The sequence below is a fragment of the Phycodurus eques genome, chromosome 16 (assembly GCF_024500275.1).
Source record: "Phycodurus eques isolate BA_2022a chromosome 16, UOR_Pequ_1.1, whole genome shotgun sequence".
NCBI lineage: Eukaryota > Metazoa > Chordata > Actinopteri > Syngnathiformes > Syngnathidae > Phycodurus > Phycodurus eques.
The window spans coordinates 661,770-685,526 of NC_084540.1; the positions used below are offsets into that span (position 1 = coordinate 661,770).

The 23,757-nt window shown below is 42.0% G+C and overlaps 1 protein-coding gene across 1 annotated transcript; it reads right to left on the minus strand.

Moving 5' to 3' along the window:
* Positions 1–1,106: 1,106 nt before the first annotated feature.
* rad23aa (RAD23 homolog A, nucleotide excision repair protein a) lies at positions 1,107–17,349 on the minus strand. Its single transcript, XM_061701060.1, has 9 exons — positions 17,095–17,349; positions 13,727–13,888; positions 12,843–13,048; positions 10,898–10,941; positions 8,682–8,809; positions 7,335–7,422; positions 5,643–5,773; positions 3,173–3,334; positions 1,107–3,095 (listed from the first exon to the last, which is right to left on the minus strand). Exons 1-9 carry the CDS (start codon positions 17,158–17,160, stop codon positions 2,982–2,984), a joined length of 1,101 nt encoding a protein of 366 aa, XP_061557044.1. The 5' UTR covers positions 17,161–17,349; the 3' UTR covers positions 1,107–2,981.
* Positions 17,350–23,757: the final 6,408 nt, after the last annotated feature.

The window sequence follows — 23,757 nt, forward strand, 5'->3', positions numbered from 1 at the left end:
AAATGCAGGTGGTTTCTTCCGATTGGGTTTTCGCCTGTGTACCTTTGGAAATTGTTAGAACAGTCTCCTTTACTAAATGAGAGGTCTGTGAATATTTAAGCAAAGGTCCCGTCATCGTGGCAGAACATTCATATATAGATATATTATTATTATTATTATTATTAGGGTCCACTATTGCCAATAAACATAATTGAGGCCTGGTTAGATGAAGAGTCGAGGGTTTGGTTTCTTATCTAAAAAGTTGTTGTGCTGCCCTCTCGTGGCCAAGAAAATCGAGTCAAAGTCCGCCCTCGTTGAACCAGAGAGCACCTGCGCTTCAATGGGGGGAAATAAAAAAAACGAATAAATTAGATAGACATTGGAACCGTTGGAAAAGGCAACCGGGGTCAGTCGCGGCCCGATGGTTAAGGTCATCGCCAGCCACCGCGGGGGACCTAGGTTCAAGACCCCGACCGGACCATCCGCCCACATCCCCCGGACTTGAGCAAGACACCGATACCCCGAAATGCTCCCCGGGTGCTTCGGCTGCCCCCTGCTCCGGTGTGTTCCACGAACACGTGTATGTGTTCACTGCGATGGGTTACATGCAGAGAGCAAATTTCGTGTGCATGCATGCATGCTCGTGACAATAAAAGGGGATTCTTCTTCCAAAAACCAAAAGGTTAAATGTACTCAAAGTATTGCAGCTACTTGAAAGTTAAATATAACTGAACTGCACTTAAATATAGTGTACGGGACTAAAAGAAAAGAAATTCAACCGCTGTAACATTATGCACAGTTGGACCATTTAATTTAGGGGTTCTTTGCGGCGCACGAGTGGTAAACTGATACCACGCTTAAAATCACCGCTTTAGCATATTTCTGACATTAACGTGATGCGACACTTTGGCGTCTACTGTAGATCTTCAAAAGTGGAATTTGCTAGACTGGAGACATTGATTGATTTCTTCCGACTCGAGTGCTTCATGTGAGCCGTTTTTAAACACATCGTGCAATCGAATCGTCTATGTGGAGTTCTGCACTCGACTGCGTTAAATGCTAATGTAGCCGTCCGACGTATTTATCCAATTGAAACCTTTCAAATGAGCCACACGGTCACAAATGCCTGAAAGACTGCTGATATTTAATGTAGCACAGCATAGTCCAAGATCATGTTGATGCTGCGAAGACAGCCAAGCACAAACTGCCCTCACACGTACAGAATCACACCGTGAACATTTGCTCTTATCTGATACAATGTGTTCAACATTAAGAAACCAATAAAACCACCACGCAACCTCATTCCAGAACCCGGCCAGTTTGGTAGCGTGAGGCGCAAAGTTTGACAGTCATTCCACCTGGACGGGACAGTATGACAACCCTGCAGTGGACCGCTTTCAGAGTAGTCGATCTTCGGGATGAATTTTGAGATTCAAAACTCACAAACAGAACCGTACTGCACTTTATTCCAAACTGGGTCAACCTGAAATGAAACAAATTCTCGTTTGATGTCTCTTTACCACACATGGTTCTGAGAAGGAGAACTGATAAAGTAAATGATTACGAAAGAACCTTTGGGACAGAATAAACGTTTACCTTAACCATGACAATGAATGAGTTGTCGCGTGTCACGGAATTTACCGGGCCTTCGCTCTAATACAGCGGTTCTCGACTGTGGATATTTTTTTGTTAATTAAAAACAGCCTCCGTTTATCTTTTTCAATGCCGTTTCAAATCAGTTCGGCAAAACGCCAAAAGCATACCGCTAGCCGTGTTCCCCGCTCGCCAGACGCTGAGCTGCTCTGTATTTGTTTACGAAGTCAACGAGTGACGAGAGCACAAGTGAGTCACTTTTCTTGTCATTTATCTAATATATTCCACGTGGGAACTTGCTTCCCCTCGGTACTGTAACAAAAAAATCTGAATGCGAACACAACCAACGTGCTTTTTTTACTAGCCGTCCGTGGCCCATTTCTGGGTCCTGACCCAGCAGTTGAGAGTCACTGCTCCAATAGGTCCAGTTCATGTGTAATAATTCGATATGAAATGTCATATTATGAGTCTACTCCGGGCAACCCATAGAACGGGATCTGTCCGTTGAAAGGGTCTCTTACATCAACTGCGGGGGGGAATCATGTTTCTAAGCATTTACTAATCCTTTTAAAATACAATGAACTTGCAGTGTAATTTTAGGAGATGAAACCGTAGAACACATTTTAATTTCACTTTTTAAGTTGCAGAGTAGCTTTTCCTGGACTTTGTGTGCACCAGAAGCTATCCGCATAGTTCATTTGGGTTACTGAAGGAAGAGTGGTCGCAGCAAGAATTCAGATTGGCTGCCGTCTTTCTTGCTGGCATGGATAGAATTGGACATACAAGAGAAGATCAAATATTGTCAGTTGATTCCGTGCCCCCCAAGTGTTGGACACAAACGGGGTGCTTAACATATGCTGATCATGTTGTAGAGGGGACGAATGTGCTCATCTACAGCATTAACGAACTTAGGCAACGCAAACTGATTACTTCAGCGTATTTGTATCACATCTGCACAGGCACGCAGACATGTATACACAAACAAACACACACACACACACACGCACGCACGCACGCACGCACACTTAGCGCAGCAACTTCAGCCCCCTTTAATGTTCACAAAGCGCATCTAAAATCAAATTGTGGATGTCCCCAAACAAAGCCCACACATTCCATTGGAATTCACGTGGATTTGTCCACTCTCTTTCACACGACCTTCCATGAGCTAACGTATCATTAAGTCTGACCTTCCTGCACACAACCTCCATCTTGTTTAGTCCTAACCTGAGCCCATCCCATCCCATCCCACCCCACCCCTCTCCCTTCTGGCTCCCCACCTCCCCCTCTCCCTCTCCCCTCCTGATGAGTGGAGCTGAGGTTGGTGGCGGTACAGTAAATTGGGGGTGCAGTCTTTGAAGAGGGGAGGGGTGGGAGGGGAGCAGCAGGAAGGCGGCCGTCATCTCAGCTCTTCAGTCGTCTTCCAGGCCCTGGTTGAGGAGAAAGTTGGCGGCCAGATTCTCGTTCTTCTCGCAGGCAAAGTAGGCCTGGATGACGAGCGCCTCGGGGAAGCCGAGCGCTTTTAGCTGCCCGGTGTCGAGAAAGAAACCTTAAGAAAAAAACCTTCCGCATTTATGAATGCACATCACCGACAGACGCTCACCCGTTCGATGGCTTCCTTCTCCTGAGGTGTGACTTGAATATAGTTGACAGGCGCACCCTCCTCGCCCGCTGCTCCTATCTCGCCGACCTCCGGCGCCTCCCCACCCTCGCCCACTGGCTCGTTTAACATTTGGATGAACAGCTCCTGGTGCTGACTGATTTGCTGCAGGAAGGACAAATGAGAAACCACGGGTGAAGACGACGTCATCTGCACAACTACGCAGCAACAAACCGAATGACAAAACTCATTCCACGTCTTTGAGGAGTCAATTACATTTTTCAACAGCGATGGGTGTGGGAGGGTCTGATGTTGCTCCTTTGTTAAAGGTCAGAGGACAAAGATGTTCGAACATTTTCTTGATAACTCTAGAACCCCTTTGTGAACCACATCTGCCATTTCAAAGTGATTATATAGCAGATATGTAGCAGTTAAATCGATAAATATGATTCTGCTTTTTTGCATCCAGCGCCTTCTGGTCTTCGGCTCTATCCGGCGCTGTGACGTAAACACGAGCCAAACACCCTGTTCATTCGGCGTCGTGTGCTATTGTTCAACGCTGTTGTATATTTGTTGTCGTATGCTTTAGCGATGTCACGATGGTTTATTGTGTGGCATTTGGTTGTACAAACGGTTCAGGCGGCGGCAAGAGTTTTGGGCTTTCCAAGTGAAAAAGGAATACGTGACCACTGGATAGGGAAAGTCAATCGACGGGAAGTTCCTAGCAAGGATTCCAAACTCTGTGCTGATCACTTCGAACCGGCGTGTTTTGAGAAAGACTTAGCAGAAAGCATTGGATACACAAGTGTAGTGAGTTACTACCATCTTGCGGGACCTGGGAGGAATCCAGACTCACACTCACACACACATTGTAGTATTTGTGTGTTGATGTGTGCCTGAAAGGGGCATGGCCTAGTAGAAAGTGACATCAGGAGCTCCAACTCCAGCTCCGGTTGACCATTTACCAAACCGTTAAGTGTTTCCTCCATGCTTCTTCCGAGTGCATTCATTTTGTACTTGTACGCGTTTGATCGCTTGTCTCGGTCGATATACGGCTGAAAGTGCATCTGCGACTGTCACTCTCCATTTTTTGTCCCGACTTCAATTGAGCAGCGGCAAATCTCAAGCTCGCTTGGAAATCAAATTTTGGCTCGCAGGACGCAGCAAAAAAAAACTCTGCCGGGCGACATCTTGTAACCTCTAAGTTGGGGCACTTTTAAGTAAACAAATAACACCATTTTGGTCATTGAGTCGGATGAACTTCAAATTTGTGATATGTCAAATGAAGGCTAATAACAAATGTTATAATGTTGCCGTTGAGTACATTTGATGAATCAATGACCTATTTTGTGTTTAACTATCTTTCTTCTTTAAAATATTACCATATTGTACAACCCCAATTCCAATGAAGTTGGGACATTGTGTTAAACAAATAAAAACAGAATACAATGATTTGCAAATCATGTTCGACCTATATTTAATTGAATACACTACAAAGACAAGATATTTAATCCCCACACCATCACAGATGCTGGCTTTTGAACTTTGCGTCCATAACGGTCCAGGGTGGTTCTTTTCCTCTTTGGCCCGGAGGACACGACGTCCACCATTCGGACCCGGAGAAGCCGGCGGCATTTCTGCGTGTTGTTGATAAATGGCTTTTGCTTTGCACCGTAGAGTTTCAAGTTGCACTTACATATCTAGCGCCGAACTGGATTTACTGACATTGGTTTTCTGAAGCGTTACCGAGCCCACGCGGTGATATCCTTTACACATCGATGTCGGTTTTTGATAGAGCGCCGCCGGAGGGATCGAAGGTCACGGGCATTCAATGTTGGTTTTCGCCCTTGCCGCTTACATGCAGCGATTTCGCCAGATTCTCTGAACCTTTTGATAATATTATGGACCGTAAATGATTAAATCCCTACATTCCTTGCAATTGTACGTTGAGGAACATTGTCCTTAAACTGTTGGACTATTTTCTCACGCACTTGTTCACAAAGAGGTGAACCTCGCCCCATCCTGGCTTGTGAATGTCTGAGCAATTCAGGGAAGCTCCTTTTCTAGCCAATCATGGCACCCACCTGTTCCCAATGAGCCTGTTCACCTATGGGATGTTCCAAACACGTGTTTGATGAGCATTCCTCCACTTTCTCAGTCCTTTTTGCCACCTGTCCCAGCTTTATTGGAACGTGTTGCAGCCATAAAATTCCAAGTTAAGGATTATTTGCTAAAAACAGTATTTATTTATCAGTTTAAAAAGTCAGTTTGAACATTAAATATCTTGTCATTGCAGTGTATTCAATTAAATATAGGTTGAACATGATTTGCAAATCATTGTATTTTGTTTTTAGTTATGTTTAACACAACGTCCCAACTGTCAATCAATAATTTGCAGTACAACCTCTGACAAATAGAGTACAAGTTGGGCCAAAACACACCCGTGATAGTCATGCGTGTGTGTGTGCATTACCTGCAAGAGTTGAGGGTTCTCCCTGCCAAGCTGTTGCAGGAGAGCTGGAAGCATAGCTGGGTTCTGCTGGATGGCCTGCCTCATGTGAAGAAATTGGGGCTGAGTCCGCAAGAATGCAAGGGGGTTCTCTCCTGATGACATAGAAAATAATAGAATTATCCTACTAAGAGGGAAGATAAAAACATCACTACAGTGAAATAAATATTGACGTGCACTTCATTTTGTATGTTTGCTCCAATCAGATGCCAGCCAAGACTAAGTATTTTTTCCTCCCATAAATAAAATCATGTGTGTTTCCTCCCATAAATAAAAATGTGTGCGTGTGAATGTGTACTGTGTATTTTATAAGTAAATGAATTATGAATTTCTTAATTGAGCTGAAGAATACTATAAGTTATATTTATAACTGGGCTATATTTATGTAGTTCCGTTCCAGCTTGAACTACTTGGAACAAAGGCACTCAGACAGGCAGCTACAGGTGTTGACTCACAGTTAAAGGAACATGGGATATTCATTTTCAAGGAGATTTCTTTCTATAATTAAGTTTCCATGACTGGAAAACTAGTTAACTACTAGCATATGAGACTGCAGGATCTTATTCGTGCATGGAATGAAAAACTGTTATAACTGATATTTGAATTCCATGTGAGATAATGATTCAGTTAAAAGGGGCTCAAAGTAGATATCCATGTTTTGTTTCTAAATACATTAAATATATTTCAAGTGGGCGGCACGGTGGCCGACTGGTTAGAGCGTCAGCCTCACAGTTCTGAGGACCCGGGTTCAATCCCCGGCCCCGCCTGTGTGGAGTTTGCATGTTCTCCCCGTGCCTGCGTGGGTTTCCTCCCACATACCAAAAACATGCACGAATTGGAGACTCTATATTGCCCGTGGGTGTGAATGTGAGTGCGGATGGTTGTTTGTTTGTATGTGCCCTGCGATTGGCTGGCAACCAGTTCAGGGTGTACCCCGCCTCCTGCCCGATGACAGCTGGGATAGGCTCCAGCACGCCCGCGACCCTCGTGAGGAGAAGCGGCTCAGAAAATGGATGGGTGGATGGATATTTCAAGTGCTGAAAACATGCAAAGACATACTATAGCGCTGAACTGTTGAGATATAGCTTAAGCGTGTTTTTCACCGTTTCAATTTGCCTGATTTTGTGGGCGGAGCTAAAACGCTGCCCCGTGTCATCACGGGGCTGAGGCGTGTACTTTGTAGTACTCTCCCCCACGATAAAAAGGGACATCATTTCGTTTGACTGCTCAGTTGTGATTTAGCTGTCCTTAAACATCCATAACAAGGCCCATTTAGCACTCCAGCTTTCAGTTAGCAAACTAACGATGGTTACACCCTGAAATTGTCTCTTCGCTTGATGCCTCAATTTACGGAACAGCTTCGGTGACAGTGTTGGGTATTAAATATTTTGGTGATAGTCCTGTGTTGTACAGTTTATACCAACGGCAACAAGTTCAAACCATGACTTGTATAGGGAAAAAAAATAATAATAATAATGGGCAAACCACATGGGCATATGCACAGTTGCAAAGGCACTATTTTCACTACATTCCACACTGTACGAATGTCTAGATGAGCATGATCGTGCATCAGATGAATGGCAAGCATAAAGGTCCCATTTAATTTAGTGCATGAGCGTCTTCTACATCCTTCATTAAATCATCCAAATATGTCACCTTCTGCTAGAGACGGCGCTTCTGTGGGTCCAGATGCTGGTGTGTGCGCTGGGGGATTCGTGTCCTGGATTGGGTTGCTCGGGAGACCCTGGAAATACAAACACAACCTTACTGAATGCAAGTTTTAAAGATGATAATAAATATAATAATAATTTAACCAAACCATTAAGTTTTGGGACAATAAAAGATTGACGAGGTAAAAAGCTTAATCGGTTCTTAGTTTCAATTTAAGACTGCTGCAAAATGTACACTGTGTACCAATTTGGGAGGGCAGGAGGACTGTGATAGATAGACCCAGAGCTGAATAAACTGAGTTTGCTTTTTTTTTTGTGTGAAGAAACCTACCTCTTAAGAAACACATGCCAATAATTGGCCATATTTGGTCCTTATTCCCCCCATTCTGATAAAATTCAGCAAAGGTCCTATTATGTCTCTCAAGATTATCCTGTGGTGTGGGGTGCGTTAAGAGTGATTTTCTGTGCTTGGAAAACAGTCTGGGCCAACAATAATATAATACAGACATACACAAAGAAGAGTTTCACAACCAAGTGACTCAGTAAACTACAGTATTATTACTGTAATTTCTCGTGCATAACACGCTCAAGAAAATGCACACCCCAAAATTGACTCCAAAAAAGGGAGGAAAACCCTTCTTCCTATGCATAATGCGCACCCATGACGTTCTATTCATTGATATATCCCCTCCCTAGTGAGGATAAGCGGTACGGAAAACGGACGGACGGATAATTTAGTCTGATCAGTATTATTATTAATACTAAGGTTTGCTTGTTCTTTAGTAATGTATGTATTACTGTGGCACACCCTAGATAGAACTAGTAACCCATAGTATGACTAATAAAACTGCAATGTCAAAACTATACACTAGGGTGCATCACAGCCTCGATACTTACAAAAAAAGAGTAGATGAATTCCAATATTTTAAATGTGAACCTCAGTATGATGTAAACGCATAAATCACAAGATTTAAAACTAATTGATGGCTTTCCTAAAACATATTTACTCATATACCTCATTTCACTGTGAGGGAATTTTCTAACTTTTACTATGTATTTGTATCATGCGCACTATTGACTTTTGAAGATTTTTTGGAGGGGAAGAAATGTGCGTTATACACAAGAAATGATAGTAGTTTTTTTGCAGAGGATAAAGCATATGCCTGCGTATTATTATATTGTCTGTCTACATATGTTGCAGCAACATTTGTATCCAAATATAAATCACTTAAAGTGTTATACCACAGACCTCGATGCTACTTTTGTAATCCTTTCTAAGGCGTTTTGCATTGCGTGTTAGCATTGAGCTAGCAAGTAAGTGAGTGAGTCTTACAGTGAGAAGGTACTCCACAGCTCTGTGAGGGTTGTTGAAGCTGGCCCGCAGTGCTGCCACCACTCTCTCCCTCTCATAGCCCATAGACATGATCTCTTTCAGCATTGCTTCATACTCTGCTCCAGTCACTGAAAACATAACACAGAAACAACGCTGGCTATTGTTTTCAATATTAGCGAAGCTTAAGGTTAATATTTTGGTTTCCTAATAATGTTAATGAGAATTTTACTATTGATTCTACCATCTGAACTGAAAGTTTTTTGAAGACTGCATTAGAGAAGATGAGAACTTAAGTCTCATCTGATGATCCTTTCACTGAATTTCACCAACTGACATACAGTGGTCTTAAACAGTAGAATGACAATGGCATGTGTATAATCTGTGAGTGGGCCCAACAGGAATCCGTTCCCAACTAGGACCTCATACTCGAGGCAGCTTTTGTTACTGCTTAAATATAGGTATGATATGTATTGCTCTGCAGCCTGTAAGGTCCCTGACAAATGGCAGCAGTGTCTGCCATACAAAGTACTGGTCTAAGTCCTAATTTTAGAAAAGGATTCTGGTACATATTTTACTTTTATTCTAAAGCATATGCTATCTGGCAAAAAAAAAAAAAACAGACCATACTACAAGTCATCTGCCGACTCACTAGACATTGAGAAAATATCACTAAACTCAACAAATCAATTGCTACCTTAATGTCTTTTTTTTGTTTTGTTTTGTGAACAGCAGTCAAGTTTGAAAAGTCATGGTGAATGTTGTAGATATGCTTTTTTTTTTTTTTTTAAGCCAACCAATTACAATCAAAGAATTGCTACTAAAGAATGATACAAAAAGACCATTTTGAGCATCCGAGTCTCATGTGCATGAATAACAACTGATCCTGTTACTACATGTATAAAAACAAAAATGTATTCAATGCAATTCAATATGCAGACAGTCAAGATTTGAGTTAATCGTTATTTTGTTTTAATAAAACAAGGGCTTGGATAGTGTACAAAGTTTTGAGCTGATAAGTGATAAAGAAACAAAAAACAAAAAAAATAAGTGCTGAACAGAGTCAGACGCAGGCAGTTAATGACAAACTTTATATTAAACTACAGTGGAACCTCAATTTAACAGACTAATAAGGGCGGGGGCTCATCCAGTACAGCAGATTGGCCGTTATACAAGTAATTTTTTTGTGGCCATATGCACCCATTTTACTATACAGTACAAAATTGTTTTATACTTTTTTGTGGCCTAAACCACCCAGTACAATACAAACGTATTGTAAATAAATATAAAAAAGCTTGACATTTTTATAAAAAGTCACCACGCTGGCATGGTTGATGGTGACATTGTCGACGTACTCATAGGCAAGTCGAGGCGGGTCGCTTTCATGAGCCACGGGGAATTAGTGTGCGTCCTATTTCCAAATATTTTGCCATGGACGAACGGCTTGACAAAAAAATTTAATATTGCACCACAGCGCCAGGAAACCACAGTGGCCAATTTTGGTTTAAGGGTCAACTGGAAGCTATTTTTGGATACATGTACTGTTTAGACGGTCCGTTACTTCCGATATCCGTTAAATTGGGGTCCGTTAAAACGAGGTTCCACTGTACGTGTTAATGTAAACTCTAAATGCCTCGCGATGCATTGATAACACATTGATAACATGGGTTTAACTATCTATTGTTGACTGAGAGAAACAATAGGAGACTCGCGACTTACCAGGCTGTTCATCTGTGTGTGCATTCGGAGGCATAAGTCCACTTAAAATTTTTAAATCATTAAATGTACATGCACAACATACAATGATTACTGTGGAACTATAGATTGGCATTTGTGACTAAGTGATGATAGTTATTGTTCTTATAAAATACAGGTGTCAATCTTGTTTTGTTCTGGGAAAAAAAAATTCATTGGACAGCTTTTCATTGGATTGGAAAGTATTTAGTCAGCGAATATTTCAATTCTTGAACTGGTACACATGCTTAGCAACGGTTTTCAGTTTTGCCCTCTTTAATTACATAGATATGGTGATGATGTTCTTTCCCAAAATATTGATGATCACATACCAGTAATTGCTGTATTGTGGACTACTGTTAACGTTGGCCAAAAAAAAAATAAAAAATAAAAAAAATAACGGATCTTGATTAGTTACTCTGTAATTCCCATGCCAGGTATATACGGTACATTGAAAGTGTGGCAATTATTGAGCAATGACATACCCAGTGCAGAAGAGGCATCCAAACCCTGGCTCCCTCCACTGGAACTACATAACAAAAACAACAAATTTGAAATATGCATCTTCCCTTCCACTTCTATTAAAAACAAGCATATGAGTACACTATCTACAAATACAAAGAGGGAGATGCGGTGTATTGATATTTAGGGAAACCAAGTAGATTGCAGTAGTACACTTTCCTTTTTAGATGAAAAATTCCTCATTTCAATCGATTGGGATAAATAGCTTTTCGATGAATGAGTTTTTTTCTAAGCAAGCAAACATCTCACGCTTCCAATTACAAAACAGGCCAGAAAAAAAATGAAAATGAAAACAATATTAATGAGATAATGTAATTAATATGAATACAACCCCATGATAGAAAGACCAAAAGGGATCACAGTACTGTACTGGAAAACGAAATCACTCAGTCAGTGGGACAACCCAAACACTGTAATATCTTATGTTTGTATCAACAGACTAACAGAACAATAATGATTTATTTCACACACAGTTTCTGCAAAATTGACGCATCAAAAATGCCACAGACGAGCATTCATCAACCTGTGCGTAGAGAACCCAAAGAAGCGAGATCATTCTGTGTCTGTGTCACGTTCACATAGGCTTCCCACAATCAGATTAGATGTGTGGCGATATCGCCTCGCCAGTCTCTGGTGTGACACGTACAATAATTGTCGGACAGTGATAATATACAATACAACAGGAAGTGAGAAGTGAGTCTCGAGTGTAAAACCTAACACCCCAGTCCAAGCGTTCCACTATACCCTTGAACACAGCTGCGGTCCCACCTCTATTAAAGGTCCCATATTTTGGCTATTTAGACCTTCATAGAGTGACTCTCTAACATGGACTTAGTATAAAATTGTCAATTTAATTAAAAAAAAACAACCTGGTTTTGTCATACGAGTGTCCAGAAGAGGCCCCTGCGACAGCTACTTCTGTTTGACCCAGTTTTGTATCCGCTTTGTCCATATTTGGCCAAGACCGCCTCCTTTCCGCTGATTGGTTGCCTCCATGTAGAAGACCCACTTATGAGTGTTACGTTGACAGCGGATTCATATTTCACATTTGTTGAGGCACCACAGAGCCAATATTACATCCCAAATACTAGAAAAAGTTGGTTTGGTAAAAAATGGCACCTTTAATACCACCGAAGCAGGGATATTCATTGGTGACGGTGTCCCGTCCACTGGGCTGCTTTCATTGTGGGCTGCCGGCTGGTTGCGGTCGGGTCCTCGGCCCCCACGGTGCAGGCGCAGCAATTACAGGTCACTTCTGAAGGTTGCGAGACGGTCTCAATTCGTTTGCATGTGTCCCCACCTCTTAGACTTATTCACTTGGTGTGGGGCCACTCACTCATTGCGATAACTATGCGAACTTCCTGGGTATCCCTTCACTTGCACTCTTCTAAAGATATTTCAAATTTACATTCTCTCCCACTCCCAGCACACTTCAGTTGTACAGCTGGGTCCATTACCGCTGTCCTGCACGCTTCCCCTCCTGTCGTTGGCCTGTTGTCCAATCCTGTATTGTCCAATCCTTCCTCCACAGGCTGCAGCACTACTGCCCCATAGAACACTATCTAATGTGTCATTGTACTAGGCATTGAATGATTTACTTTCCTCATCGTTATTGCAGCTAATGTCCTGTCTTTTGTTGTTTTCATTTCCTATATTTATTTAGTTCTCTTTTCACTGTCTCTCCCCTTGGTTGTTTCTGTCACCCCCCCTTTAAAACTTTGTTCTGTCCGACTGAAATTTTCAATAAAAACCTATCAGAATGCAAAGAACCACAGTGGGAGTTTAAAAACTCCACTGTGGCACAGGTAAAACTGTTCCGGCACAAAAGGGATACAGATCCTTCTTTCTGTTAGACCGAACAACCGAACAGGACAAAAAAAGAAAAAGAAACAAAATGACATCCTGTACCTGGCCGATTGTGGGGTTTCTGTTGCCGTATCACTCGGCTCCTCCTTGACCGCCTCGGGGGGTGTGAGGACCGTTGCAGGGGTGGATGTTGGGGCTGGTGCTGGGGTTGAAGTGGGAACAAATGTTGATGTGGAACCGGAATCCTGCGCAGGAGGTTTGAGTGCTTCCGAAGCAGGAGGTGCCCCAGCAGCAGCTGCAGTCTTAGCCTTTGGTCATGTTAAATAGAGTTGACCGTGAGACTAGGTCTTTCAAAGAAGTTATACATTGTAGAAGATGGTACAGTACTAATTCTATTCATATGCACACACTCAATTTTAGATATATCTGCACACAATCACGGGGCATCAAATACAAGAACGGCGTCTAAAAAAATGCCTTCAACAAGACAGCTTTCCATTAACACTATCATGGGGTATCAATTTAACAAAGTTTATTATTGCAGTTGCTTTATGCAGTAGTGTCCAAATGCACTGCTTCATATTGAAAAGATGTTTTTACTCCTTTTTATGTTACCAAAATATTTAAAAAAACCCCACAGTCCAGTGAATCCTCCAAAATGGAATGCTCCTGAGATCGAGCAATTCACAAACATTTGGAACATATAATAAAAACCATAGAACTGGAAATTTAACATATTGCGACATAGAAATATATATATATTAAAAGATTTGGCTGCTCGGTATAAAATGAGCGATACGTTACAATTACAAATTCATTTTTCCGAGCAAATGCTAATGCAAATCCGCGAATTATGCAGTATACACTGACTACACATTTATTAATTGGAGATCGCATGAAAATATTCGGATACTTGCATTGGATGGCAAACGATATGGCAGATGTACCGAAATGAAATCAACTGAGCATATGTTAAATGATCCCACCTTGGACACCATGACTACAACAAAATTTCTCTCATCAATTTTATAGTCCTTAATTTGCGTGTCATCTTGAAGAATTTTTCCAGCATATATCAGCTTCTGCCCAGACACAGGAAAATTGTCTTTTCCTCTCTCTGCTTCTATCTTCTCTTTTAAGGCCTTCACCTAATAAAGGACACAAAAGCACACTAAATAACCGATGACATGCAAGAACTTGAACATTGTTAATCCTCTGAAGCAAAGCACAGACAGCAATAGCCTGGTTTACATGGAACCTTGAATTCTGATTAGAATCGGGTTAGAAGCCCAAACCGAATGAAAATGCTCCATATAAAACACCTCAATCAGAATAAAGAGGCCAAATCGAAATGGAATTTCATTAGGATTTACAGGGGTGAAATATTCCTTTTGCCAAACCAATCAGAAGTCAATTTACGTCATATAAACGCTAAATCGGAATGGTGTCATGCTGCACATACTCTGTCTTGATGCAAATGCACAGTGACATCATCGTTTACGTACTTAAAAATATGGCGGCTTCCAGCCAGACCTGATTTGGGATGGAGATGTTTTGAACAACTTTACGCAACACTGTTGCCTCAATAAAAGTGTAAAAACTACTATGCTAAATAGACGACTGATCTTGATAAATCGTAGGATGTTTACATCAATCTGCACGTCACATGTCTGTAAAGCAGCTATTCTAATTAAATATAGCGGGACATGTAAACGCCAGATTGGAATAGATCACGTCATATGTAAACTGTTGACCAGAGATCCTCAATCAGAATGAAAAACAAGTCAGCATATAAACACAGCTATTGTGTGAAATTTGACCCGTGGATGTCACATCAAGCCAAATCATGCGATGCAAGACCACAAGATGTCCACACCAAGAAATAGGGTTGGGCATCGTTTGAATTTGAGCGATTCCGGTCCGATTCCAGTTCCTCGTTTCGATTCCGGTCCCAAACGATTGCCGATTCTGATTCTTTGAGGGGGCTCGGCCCAAAACGTTTGCATGGTTTAAAGAAAGGGTGTCCAAATGATGAACATCCATTTTCTTTGCAGCCCGCACCAAAGACTGAAATGAACATTTGACTCGGGGTTCTTTCATAACCAGTATCAAACCTATGAACTAAAAGGCAATGTGTGTGGAACTAACCCAATTGACTTAATAGTCAATTAATGTTTCAGCTAAAAGTTAAATATAGCATTGTTAAAATCCCATCAAATGGTTTATATGTGCAGGTTTCAACTTGACTTCCTGTTTTAAACTTGTAGCCTTTTATTTTGATCTGTACACACAGGAACTCAGCATTTAGACACGAAAGAAAGGTAACTTCATACGACACCGGTGAATTTTGAAAATGAAAGTAATGGAATCAAATACTATAAAACGATTCCTTTACCTAACCATCGAAGAGGCACAAGGTTAGTGTTTGTGATACGTTTATGTGAATGTTGTCCCAATTCATTGTGATGTAAAGTTGCTAGTTTGAACTTTGGTGAAGTTTTAGCTCCATGTTAAGCTTTGTGTGTGTGTGCGCGTCATCGGCTATTACGTTGGTTTGAAGACTAAAATAAACGCTAAAAACTATTAGTGCAAAAGTGCAGCCCACCATGTACCTCGTTAGCTGCCTCAGTGTTGGCACAGACGTATTTATCGTTTCACTCACCCAATTGACTGAGTGCTGACTTCACTGAAGCTCCGCACGGTGTAGGCTGAGCCTCTGAGCGGGAGGGAGCACGTCAGACTTTTACACATCGTGAAAGCCTCCTTTGCACAAGATAATCTTATTCCAAGTGCTGCACTGAGACGACTGGCAATTAATTTTAACAAAGTTAAGACAAACATTTGTTCGCTGCCGCCATTGGGCACAAGCACGTCTTTGTGCGCGTTCTTCTTTGTTGTTTTTCGCCACTCTTTTCTTCGGGGTCGGCGGACTGCAGGCATCGAAACTGGGAACCGAAATGTTTTAATTTGAGCGATTCCGGAAGAACCGGAACATTAGTCCCGGTTCCAATCGGTTCTTGATTCTCGATGCCCAACCCTACCAAGAAACAATCAATAATCCTCATGTCAGAGAATCAGACATGGAGGTGAAGGTAATGGTGTCTAGTACGTGTATAATATTAGGTATGTGTGTATCCGTCGCTGGCTGGCTGTCAGAAGTGGTCACTCTTGATCGAGCAATTTGAGTAGCGATCAAACTGCTATTTTCCATGTTTCACTGCATTCGTGTTATTGACCTTACCACTATGGACCAATAACGATGACGTAGAACATCTGTTGTAGCTGGAATCACGACTTGGAAATTTCTCGAAAGAGCAAGTATACGTGTTATAATACTCTGACAACATTTCCCAAATGTATAGTTGACAAACCCCCCCCCCAAAAATACTAGGTGAGGAAGGACATTTTTTTTGCCATATTTTTCTATGCTTCTGCCAAATGTGACGTAAATTGGTCTATCTGAACACATTATTTGGACCCACCACTGGCCATGTCCAATGTGATGTTTCTCTGACCTGCCATGATGGCTCATATTTTGCGTCGCTTCCAACGCTAATTTCATGTGTTTTTGTCAACTACAGATATATTCCTTACTATGTATTTTAACAACTTATGAAGTGTTGATTCATTTTCTAATGATGTTTTTTTTTTCATGCATGTTTGACTGCCAAATTAGATGACACATCACCTAACTGCCATCTGTGAACTCTGTTTGGCCAGAAATGTTTGCATTTTCACCAGCTTTGAAGGAGTGGTAATGGTAATGCTGGTCACATGTAAAGCAATTTCTCAAGTGACATTTTCCACACACACAAGAATAATGTGTCACATTTTCTACAAGCACGAGAAGTCGTGTGTTGGTTAAGTGCCTCCCCATGTTGTTGGCGTTGGCCTGTCAGACTGCATATTAGGGCTGTGACCACGCTAACAAATTTAGCCTTCCACTTTGTAATGCTGCTACACCAGAACGGTCAAAAGCAATTAGCAGTGTCATTAGCTTTAGCATCAATGTTGTAAACATCGTATTTACTCAACTACTTTATCCCATTTAACACAACAGACACAAACATATGACCGTCAATAACCGACATTTTTGCAGCATGTGCTCAAAACGCCAGCCATGACGGCGGACAGACTTTTTGGCTGGCTTTTCAGCTAGCTAGGTGGCTAAAGCCAACAAGTGAGGTTTGGCGTTGTTCTCACCCCCCCACCCCGAAGCAAGCATGCGGAGGAGCAAGATCGAAACGCACAACGTCTGCGGCACGTGACAATAAGCTCAAACGGAGACACATGCGCTCAAATAGTCACTTGAACAGCGAAGAGTGTAGCTAAAGTTAGCTCCGACGCTACTCACCGTTTGTTCGGGGTCGATCTCAATTTGAATGGTCTGCTGTTGCAGTGTTTTTAGTGTGATTTGCATGGCGGCGGTGGCCAACGTTGTTCCCGTCGTTCTTCCGACGATGAAGTATGAGCTCGATGAGCAGTTAATTTGTTTTTACAGTGGACGTCTGTGGTAGGATAAGGGCTAGCCGTAAAATGTGTGTATCCATGAGCACTCAGCAAATCGCCATCTTTGGTGACAAGTTGGTGGTGCGGTCAGAAGCGGAGCCCGAGTCGAACGTGCGAGATCTCGTTTAGTGCTGCGAGAATTGGCCACCACCGTTCACATCTCGCTCGTCTAGTTTTACGCATATACGGACGGCGCATTGCATAAAAGCGTTCACAGAGCTGGCAACAGCACATACGTACAAATACAGATCGGTCAAACTAGAGGCACTCATTGAACTCCTTAGTGCAGATTTTGGAATGGACTTCAGTCCACAAGTGAAAATATACAGCAACACCCATTTGGCTAACTGTCTAAAACGCTGAACATAAGCCTAAAAAACTGTCCGAAAACTGCGATCAACAATCACCTAAATTGATCTCTACTTCAGTAGTGATCGATAGAGATAGAGATCTCATAATTATGCCCACTTCAACCCACTATTGCGCCTAATATTCTCTTAACCAACCATTGGGGAATATCTTGCTTCTCTGAATCTGTTAGCTCCTGATTTTTGTGCAGGCCTATATATTTTTTTTTTTGGGGCTGTGCCAATTCAAAACAGGTCACGTATATGATTGTCAATACAATTTCATTCTTACGTTTTTGCTCAAAAAGGTGAAGTTTGACACTTCAAACTGCCCGTATGACCTGACAGGAGAATATTATGAAAACGATCTTTTGACAAATCCGACACGCTCCGGCCCCATCTAATGCCTGTCGTTTAATTTGACCCATTGCTTTCAAACTGAATCGTCACAGCGCCACAAGATCGCCCATCGCGCACTGTGGAGACAGGGGGCGTGACCGAACACTGTCAATCATTTGCGTTTACCTTTCACGAAAGCTGCCGCACGCAGCAGCCTCTCGCAAAATGAGACGATTATAGTTTCTTGGCTGAATTATTGAACTGGTTAGCCACAAAAGCTAAAAAGAAGGAATTGTACAGTTCTCCAGACAAAACAAGGGTAAACATATTAATAGTGGCGTTCTAGGTGGACCATTACCATCCTCAATGAGTCGACAGGTAAGTTAATCACTTCCGTTTTTTTACAATTGATTTTCTATTCTCAAAAATACAGCATCGAGCCGCTAGCAATGGCTAAGATTCGGCCTCTTTTGCTGCGCACATTCGTACAATGCTCACATCGTAGTCAGTGCACATTGACATTCGTGAAGGGCTTTGGTCAGAGACGCGAGGTTGCTAGCAGCTTGAGAACTGCATCGAGCCATGGCTGCCATGGATGTACAGCCGTGTTTTCAGCCATGACTGTAGTCCTTTTACATTTGCCTGTACTTTTACTTTAAGGATTCAAGGATCAGTACTTCTACATGTACCTGTGTCTCATGGTTATGATTATTATTATTATTATGATTCATATTTTTAAGACCGCTATCTGTACTTCCGCTGAAGTACAGACTGTAACTACTTTTGACCCCTCTGATCAAATCAGTCAGGAGCAGCACCTCTGAGTGGTTGTGGTGTCATTCAGTGTGGGTTAGGTTAGGGTTAACCACATGCATCTTGGAAAATACTGGCGTGTCGATACAAATCATTTTGAACTATATACAGTATGCAACGAATATATTGGGTAGTTGTTGTTTGTCGTAAGCTCATTTAAGGCCAAATTCTGAATCGGCATACAGTGCTGCGTTTCAGATTTGTTGTTGCAACTCTCAGCTTGTCCCATCAGGGGTCGCCACAGCTGAGCCCACGATTTGATTGGCAGTTCTCAAACCGAATGTCCTTCATGATGCGACCCACCCATGTTGTCTTGTTGTCAAGGCCCCCTTTTCCCGGACTTAGGACCTGCCGTGGCTGGGCATTGGTGGCACCGGCCGGAAATCGAACCAGCGCCGATGAGTTGGCCAAAATACAGTTTATGGAAAAAGGCCAAACTAAGCATATGCCTGGGCTGAAAGTTTGTCTTTGAAATCTATACATTTATTTCAATGATTGTCTTGTTATTAGTAGCAATGTTGTTGGTATTAGTATTATTATAATTGTTATTAATACTAGTTACAGGCCATAGATTTACATTTTTCAGTTGTTTTGGTGAAAGTAATATAAAAGTAGTCGAATGCATTATCGTTGGGATGAATAGAAATTGTAATATAATAAAGTACTTTCAAATGACAGTTAATAAGAAAACATTTTGAAAGTGACTTGTGCAGATGTGCGTCCCAAAATGAAATACAAGTCAAATGGATTTTACAGTGCTGAAAATTGAAAGCGGTTGAAGGTGATTACTGCATCCTGCTGATTTATGCACTTTCTTTACGTGGCCGCCAGATGACAGAGTTAAACAACTTTCAGACAAGACTGCTTGCTGCTTGAAAATGACTGAAGTACAAAACCTAAAAACAACACTGGACATATTCTGCTTTATAACTCGATGGCGTGTAAACTCAACATGAAATTCGCTTGCGCTCGCTGTCTGTTTATCCTCCTTTTTCCTCATGTTCAGAAAAGAATCAGAATCAGAATCAGAATCAGAATCATCTTTATTTGCCAAGTATGTCCAAAACACACAAGGAATTTGTCTCCGGTCGTTGGAGCCGCTCGAGTACGACAACAGGCAGGCAATTTACAGAACACTTTGGAGACAGAAAGACATTGACAATTAAGAGGCACCACCATTGACGTTGCAAATCCAGATGCAGCATTAATACTGATAGCAATACTGCATGCCATTCTTTTTAGTCCTAGGAAATATAACATTGACGACTGTTATTAGACACACGTTTCTGTGGGAGATATTGTGTGTGGCTCGCTTTGCACACTTCGTGCACTTATTGTGAGTAAGTTGGAGACTGGACTTACTGCATTCCTAGCAATCAGTTCTCATCAGCAGGAATAAATACCCATTTATTTTGAATGTAAACAACAATCTTTGTTTCACTTGAAATTGTGTCAGCTTTCCCCATCATTAATGTATACACGTACTGTATGCTGTTGTCATCAGTCAAAACCTTCTGCAAAATCTCCAACATGAATGTTTTATAAACTTGTGCACTGATCCATTGCTAAATGGCGTCTTTGGCAGGGTCTCCCAGTCATGTTCATTATTTTTGCTTTTCTCTCTCGCCGTTACTTCCAGATTTGTATTCACTAACCAGGCCAAGCTTCATTCTCAGTCACTTTCATGTGTCCGTCTGCTCGTATCCAATTTTCCATGGACTATCCTGTTTTTTTTGTGTGTGTGTTTTTTTTTTGGGAAGTAGTCAAAACAGGGAGATGTTGAATTAAGCAAAGGGCAATAACAGCATGGGAAAGTCTGCAAGAAATAAGGCAGAAGAAGAAGATGATGTCGAAGGGGGAAAAAAGTGTTGCATTCTTGTCTTTGATTGAAAAGAGAGAAAATGGATTAAAGAAGACAGAGAAAAAGAATTACTGAAGGGGGAGTTTCCGCGTGGTGCCCTGAATGTGTGTTCAAGTGGGTTAATTCTGAAGGACAGAACTATTAAAGATTAACACCGAAACATCATATTTTATTGAGCCGTCCTGCACTCACGGGCATATGGCTCCAAACAGACGTACTAAAAATGGTTGTCCCGCTTCCTTCCACACAAAAACGCTGCCTTGTCGGTGAAGCATGAACTGGAAACTGCTTTCACTCCAATATAGCGATGTGGCTGTCAAATCTCAATTAGAAAAGCCTTAACTTAACAGATGACTACTCCACTGACTAAATGCTCGCATGCTGCTCTTTATTCAAGAACATAGAAGGGTTTTCAGCCACTCAGTTTCAGTTTCAGTTTATTTTTGAAAGGGGACAATGCAATTTCATAAAACACATGAAGTACACATGGTTAAAAAAGCCAGAATTACCCAGAAGGCTAGTTTTCATCTGTAGTCCCCTGGCCAAGATGTAAAAAAGCAGTAGAATACAGCTACAAGACAATATAATCATTGTTTAATGACATGGGTAACCAACCAAGTAAAACGGATGCACTTAGATTTATTGTATCATTGGAGCAAATCATTTTTAAAGATGTTTGCTGTACAAAAGAAACATTTGGACATATTTTGTGACAACAAATGCCTTCTGTTCAAACTTTGTTTTTGCCATGGTCTTTAATGCACATGCAGAAACCTCTGGCAATGTGGCTGTCCTCACACAAATCATAGGTCACATCATTCGACAATAGAATATTATGGGGTGGCAATAGTTTAGTCCATAATGACTTGACCTTGAGATCAAATGTCCATGCAGGCAACTAGTTGTTGAAGAGTTAAGAGGCACCACCATTGAGCTGACTTTTCCCCCTTGACTGCATGCTTTTCATTCGGTCTTTATGAACTTGAATTTCACAGAAACATTCACTGTGACAGGCTACAATAAGACCTGAATGTTACCCTCAAACATCCTCATATTTTGTTACTTTTCTTAGCCTTTAAATATCTATTGATATGTCTAGCATGCTTCATGTTTCAGCACTGTACCGCTGCTCAGCTGAGTGATGCTGTTACTGAGGGCAAAATAGATTTTGGTTCTGTGTGGGTGTGACTCGCTCTGCGAGCCACGGAAGCTGCTGCATATCTGACTGGCATTGCTTGTTCCCCTTCAATAGTCCGTGCATCCGTCCTATAACATTTCTCTGACGCTTATCCGAGTCAGTGTCACGGGGGGCCAAAATCTCTCCCGCATCAATCGTCGTCAATTAACGTTCTTGAGCGAAACATTGAACCCCCTCCCCAACTGCTTGGGTGAAAAACGCCATTGCTGCATGACCTTCACTTTGAAATTCAGAAATTTCCCTTGGCGCTCAGAGGATTGTGTTATGGAAGGTCTGTGACTTGTCTGTGTCATTGTTAACACCCCCGGACCCCCCAAAATTAAGAACTATAGTACACTTGACAGAACCTCTTTCTTCTATTGCTGGAATCAGTCTGTTCCCATAAGAAAATGACAATAAAAGCCTTTTTAATTGCAGATTACGCTATATATATGTGATGCTTCATCACCAAGCAAGTCAAGACCTCTATGGGCTCTATCGTCGTGACTGGCGTAAATCCGCCGTAGTGCGTGGCGTAACACTGAGACGGCGTTGGTCATTTCGTGGATCAGTGCACCCGAGCACATTCAAAAGAGGGACGTCTGCGCTGCTTTTGGGCGTGACCACAGCCAACTTCAATCCTGTCCAATGAAAGCGTCTCGTGTCATTCCCTTTAAATGTGGCGCACTCTCAGTCTCGCATGGATACCTCTACCGGCACGCCCGCGACCCGTGTTAGGATAAGCGGTACAGAAAATGGATGGATGGAAACCAAGTGTGTATGCAGTATAGGCTATGTTTATAAAATGATATAAAGTGTAATTAAGACAAAAGTCACATGCACGCTGTAATACATGAATGTGCCTTTAAGGGGCTTTCCCTAGTGTGTGACGTCAGGCGCTGCAGTCAGTCGACTTGGCCGTTTCTTGGTCTTGGTCTTCTCCATTCTCCTTGCGAGTGTTCTCATTTCGTATTTCTGTGTACGACTGTCCTGATCAATAAATGGCCGTTGCAGCTCTTTCGACAGGTTTCCAGCTTTTAGTTTTTAGTAAAGTGTCATGTTGACAGAATACGGGAATTAGTTATCCTGTAATTGATATCATAGTCCATGTGGCTCAATCTTCACACATATGGTAATAATTGTATTTGTATCGCACATTTCAAAGCAAAGTTACAATGTGCTTCGCAGTGCAATCGATAAGGTGTGACACAAGTTTTAGGATTCAAAGTTTGCATTCCACTCATCTGATTTGTATGCTTAACAGATGACTTATTGCATCTGTTGGTTGCCAAGGCAATGAAGAACATGCAGTATGACTACTGCAGTGACAGCTCAAAGGCAATGCTGGGTAAACAAGGACTCCCCTGAGAGGACGACAGAAGGTAATGACACCATGGAGAAAATAACGGCGCAAAACACACACACACACGCAAACTCTCACGGGCCTGGGGTGCTTTAGTGATTAACAACCCCCGCGTCGACGACCGTCCCGCTGCTTTTCTCACTTCTATCTACAGTATATCTGTCCTCTCTCACCCCTGCATGTTCATCAGGCCCGGCATCCTGCCTTATTCAGTCAGAACTGGGCCACACAACCATAACCCACCCATGCACACAGTCATGCGCGTATAGGCACATGAGGGACCCCATGCTAATTAGCTCAACTAACGGGTCCGTCCCAGCTTGTTCTGCCGTGTGTTTAGGTGAGCCAGGCCGAGCGTGCCGGTAACTAACGAGCGTGTCAGGATTTCTTATTCTGTCCTTATCTACGGAAATGAAGTTTGCCCCACAAGTGACCCGAATCTCCTGACACGGGGAGTCAAGAGAGGAGAAGAAGGCAGCAGAAAAGGAAAAAAAAAAGGCACATAGGTTCAAGGAGTCATTTTATGAAGCTTTTATACATTCAGTAGCCAGAGTTAGACATTCAATAATTAAACATTGCAGCTGTATATTTCCTTGTAAGGAAAAGGG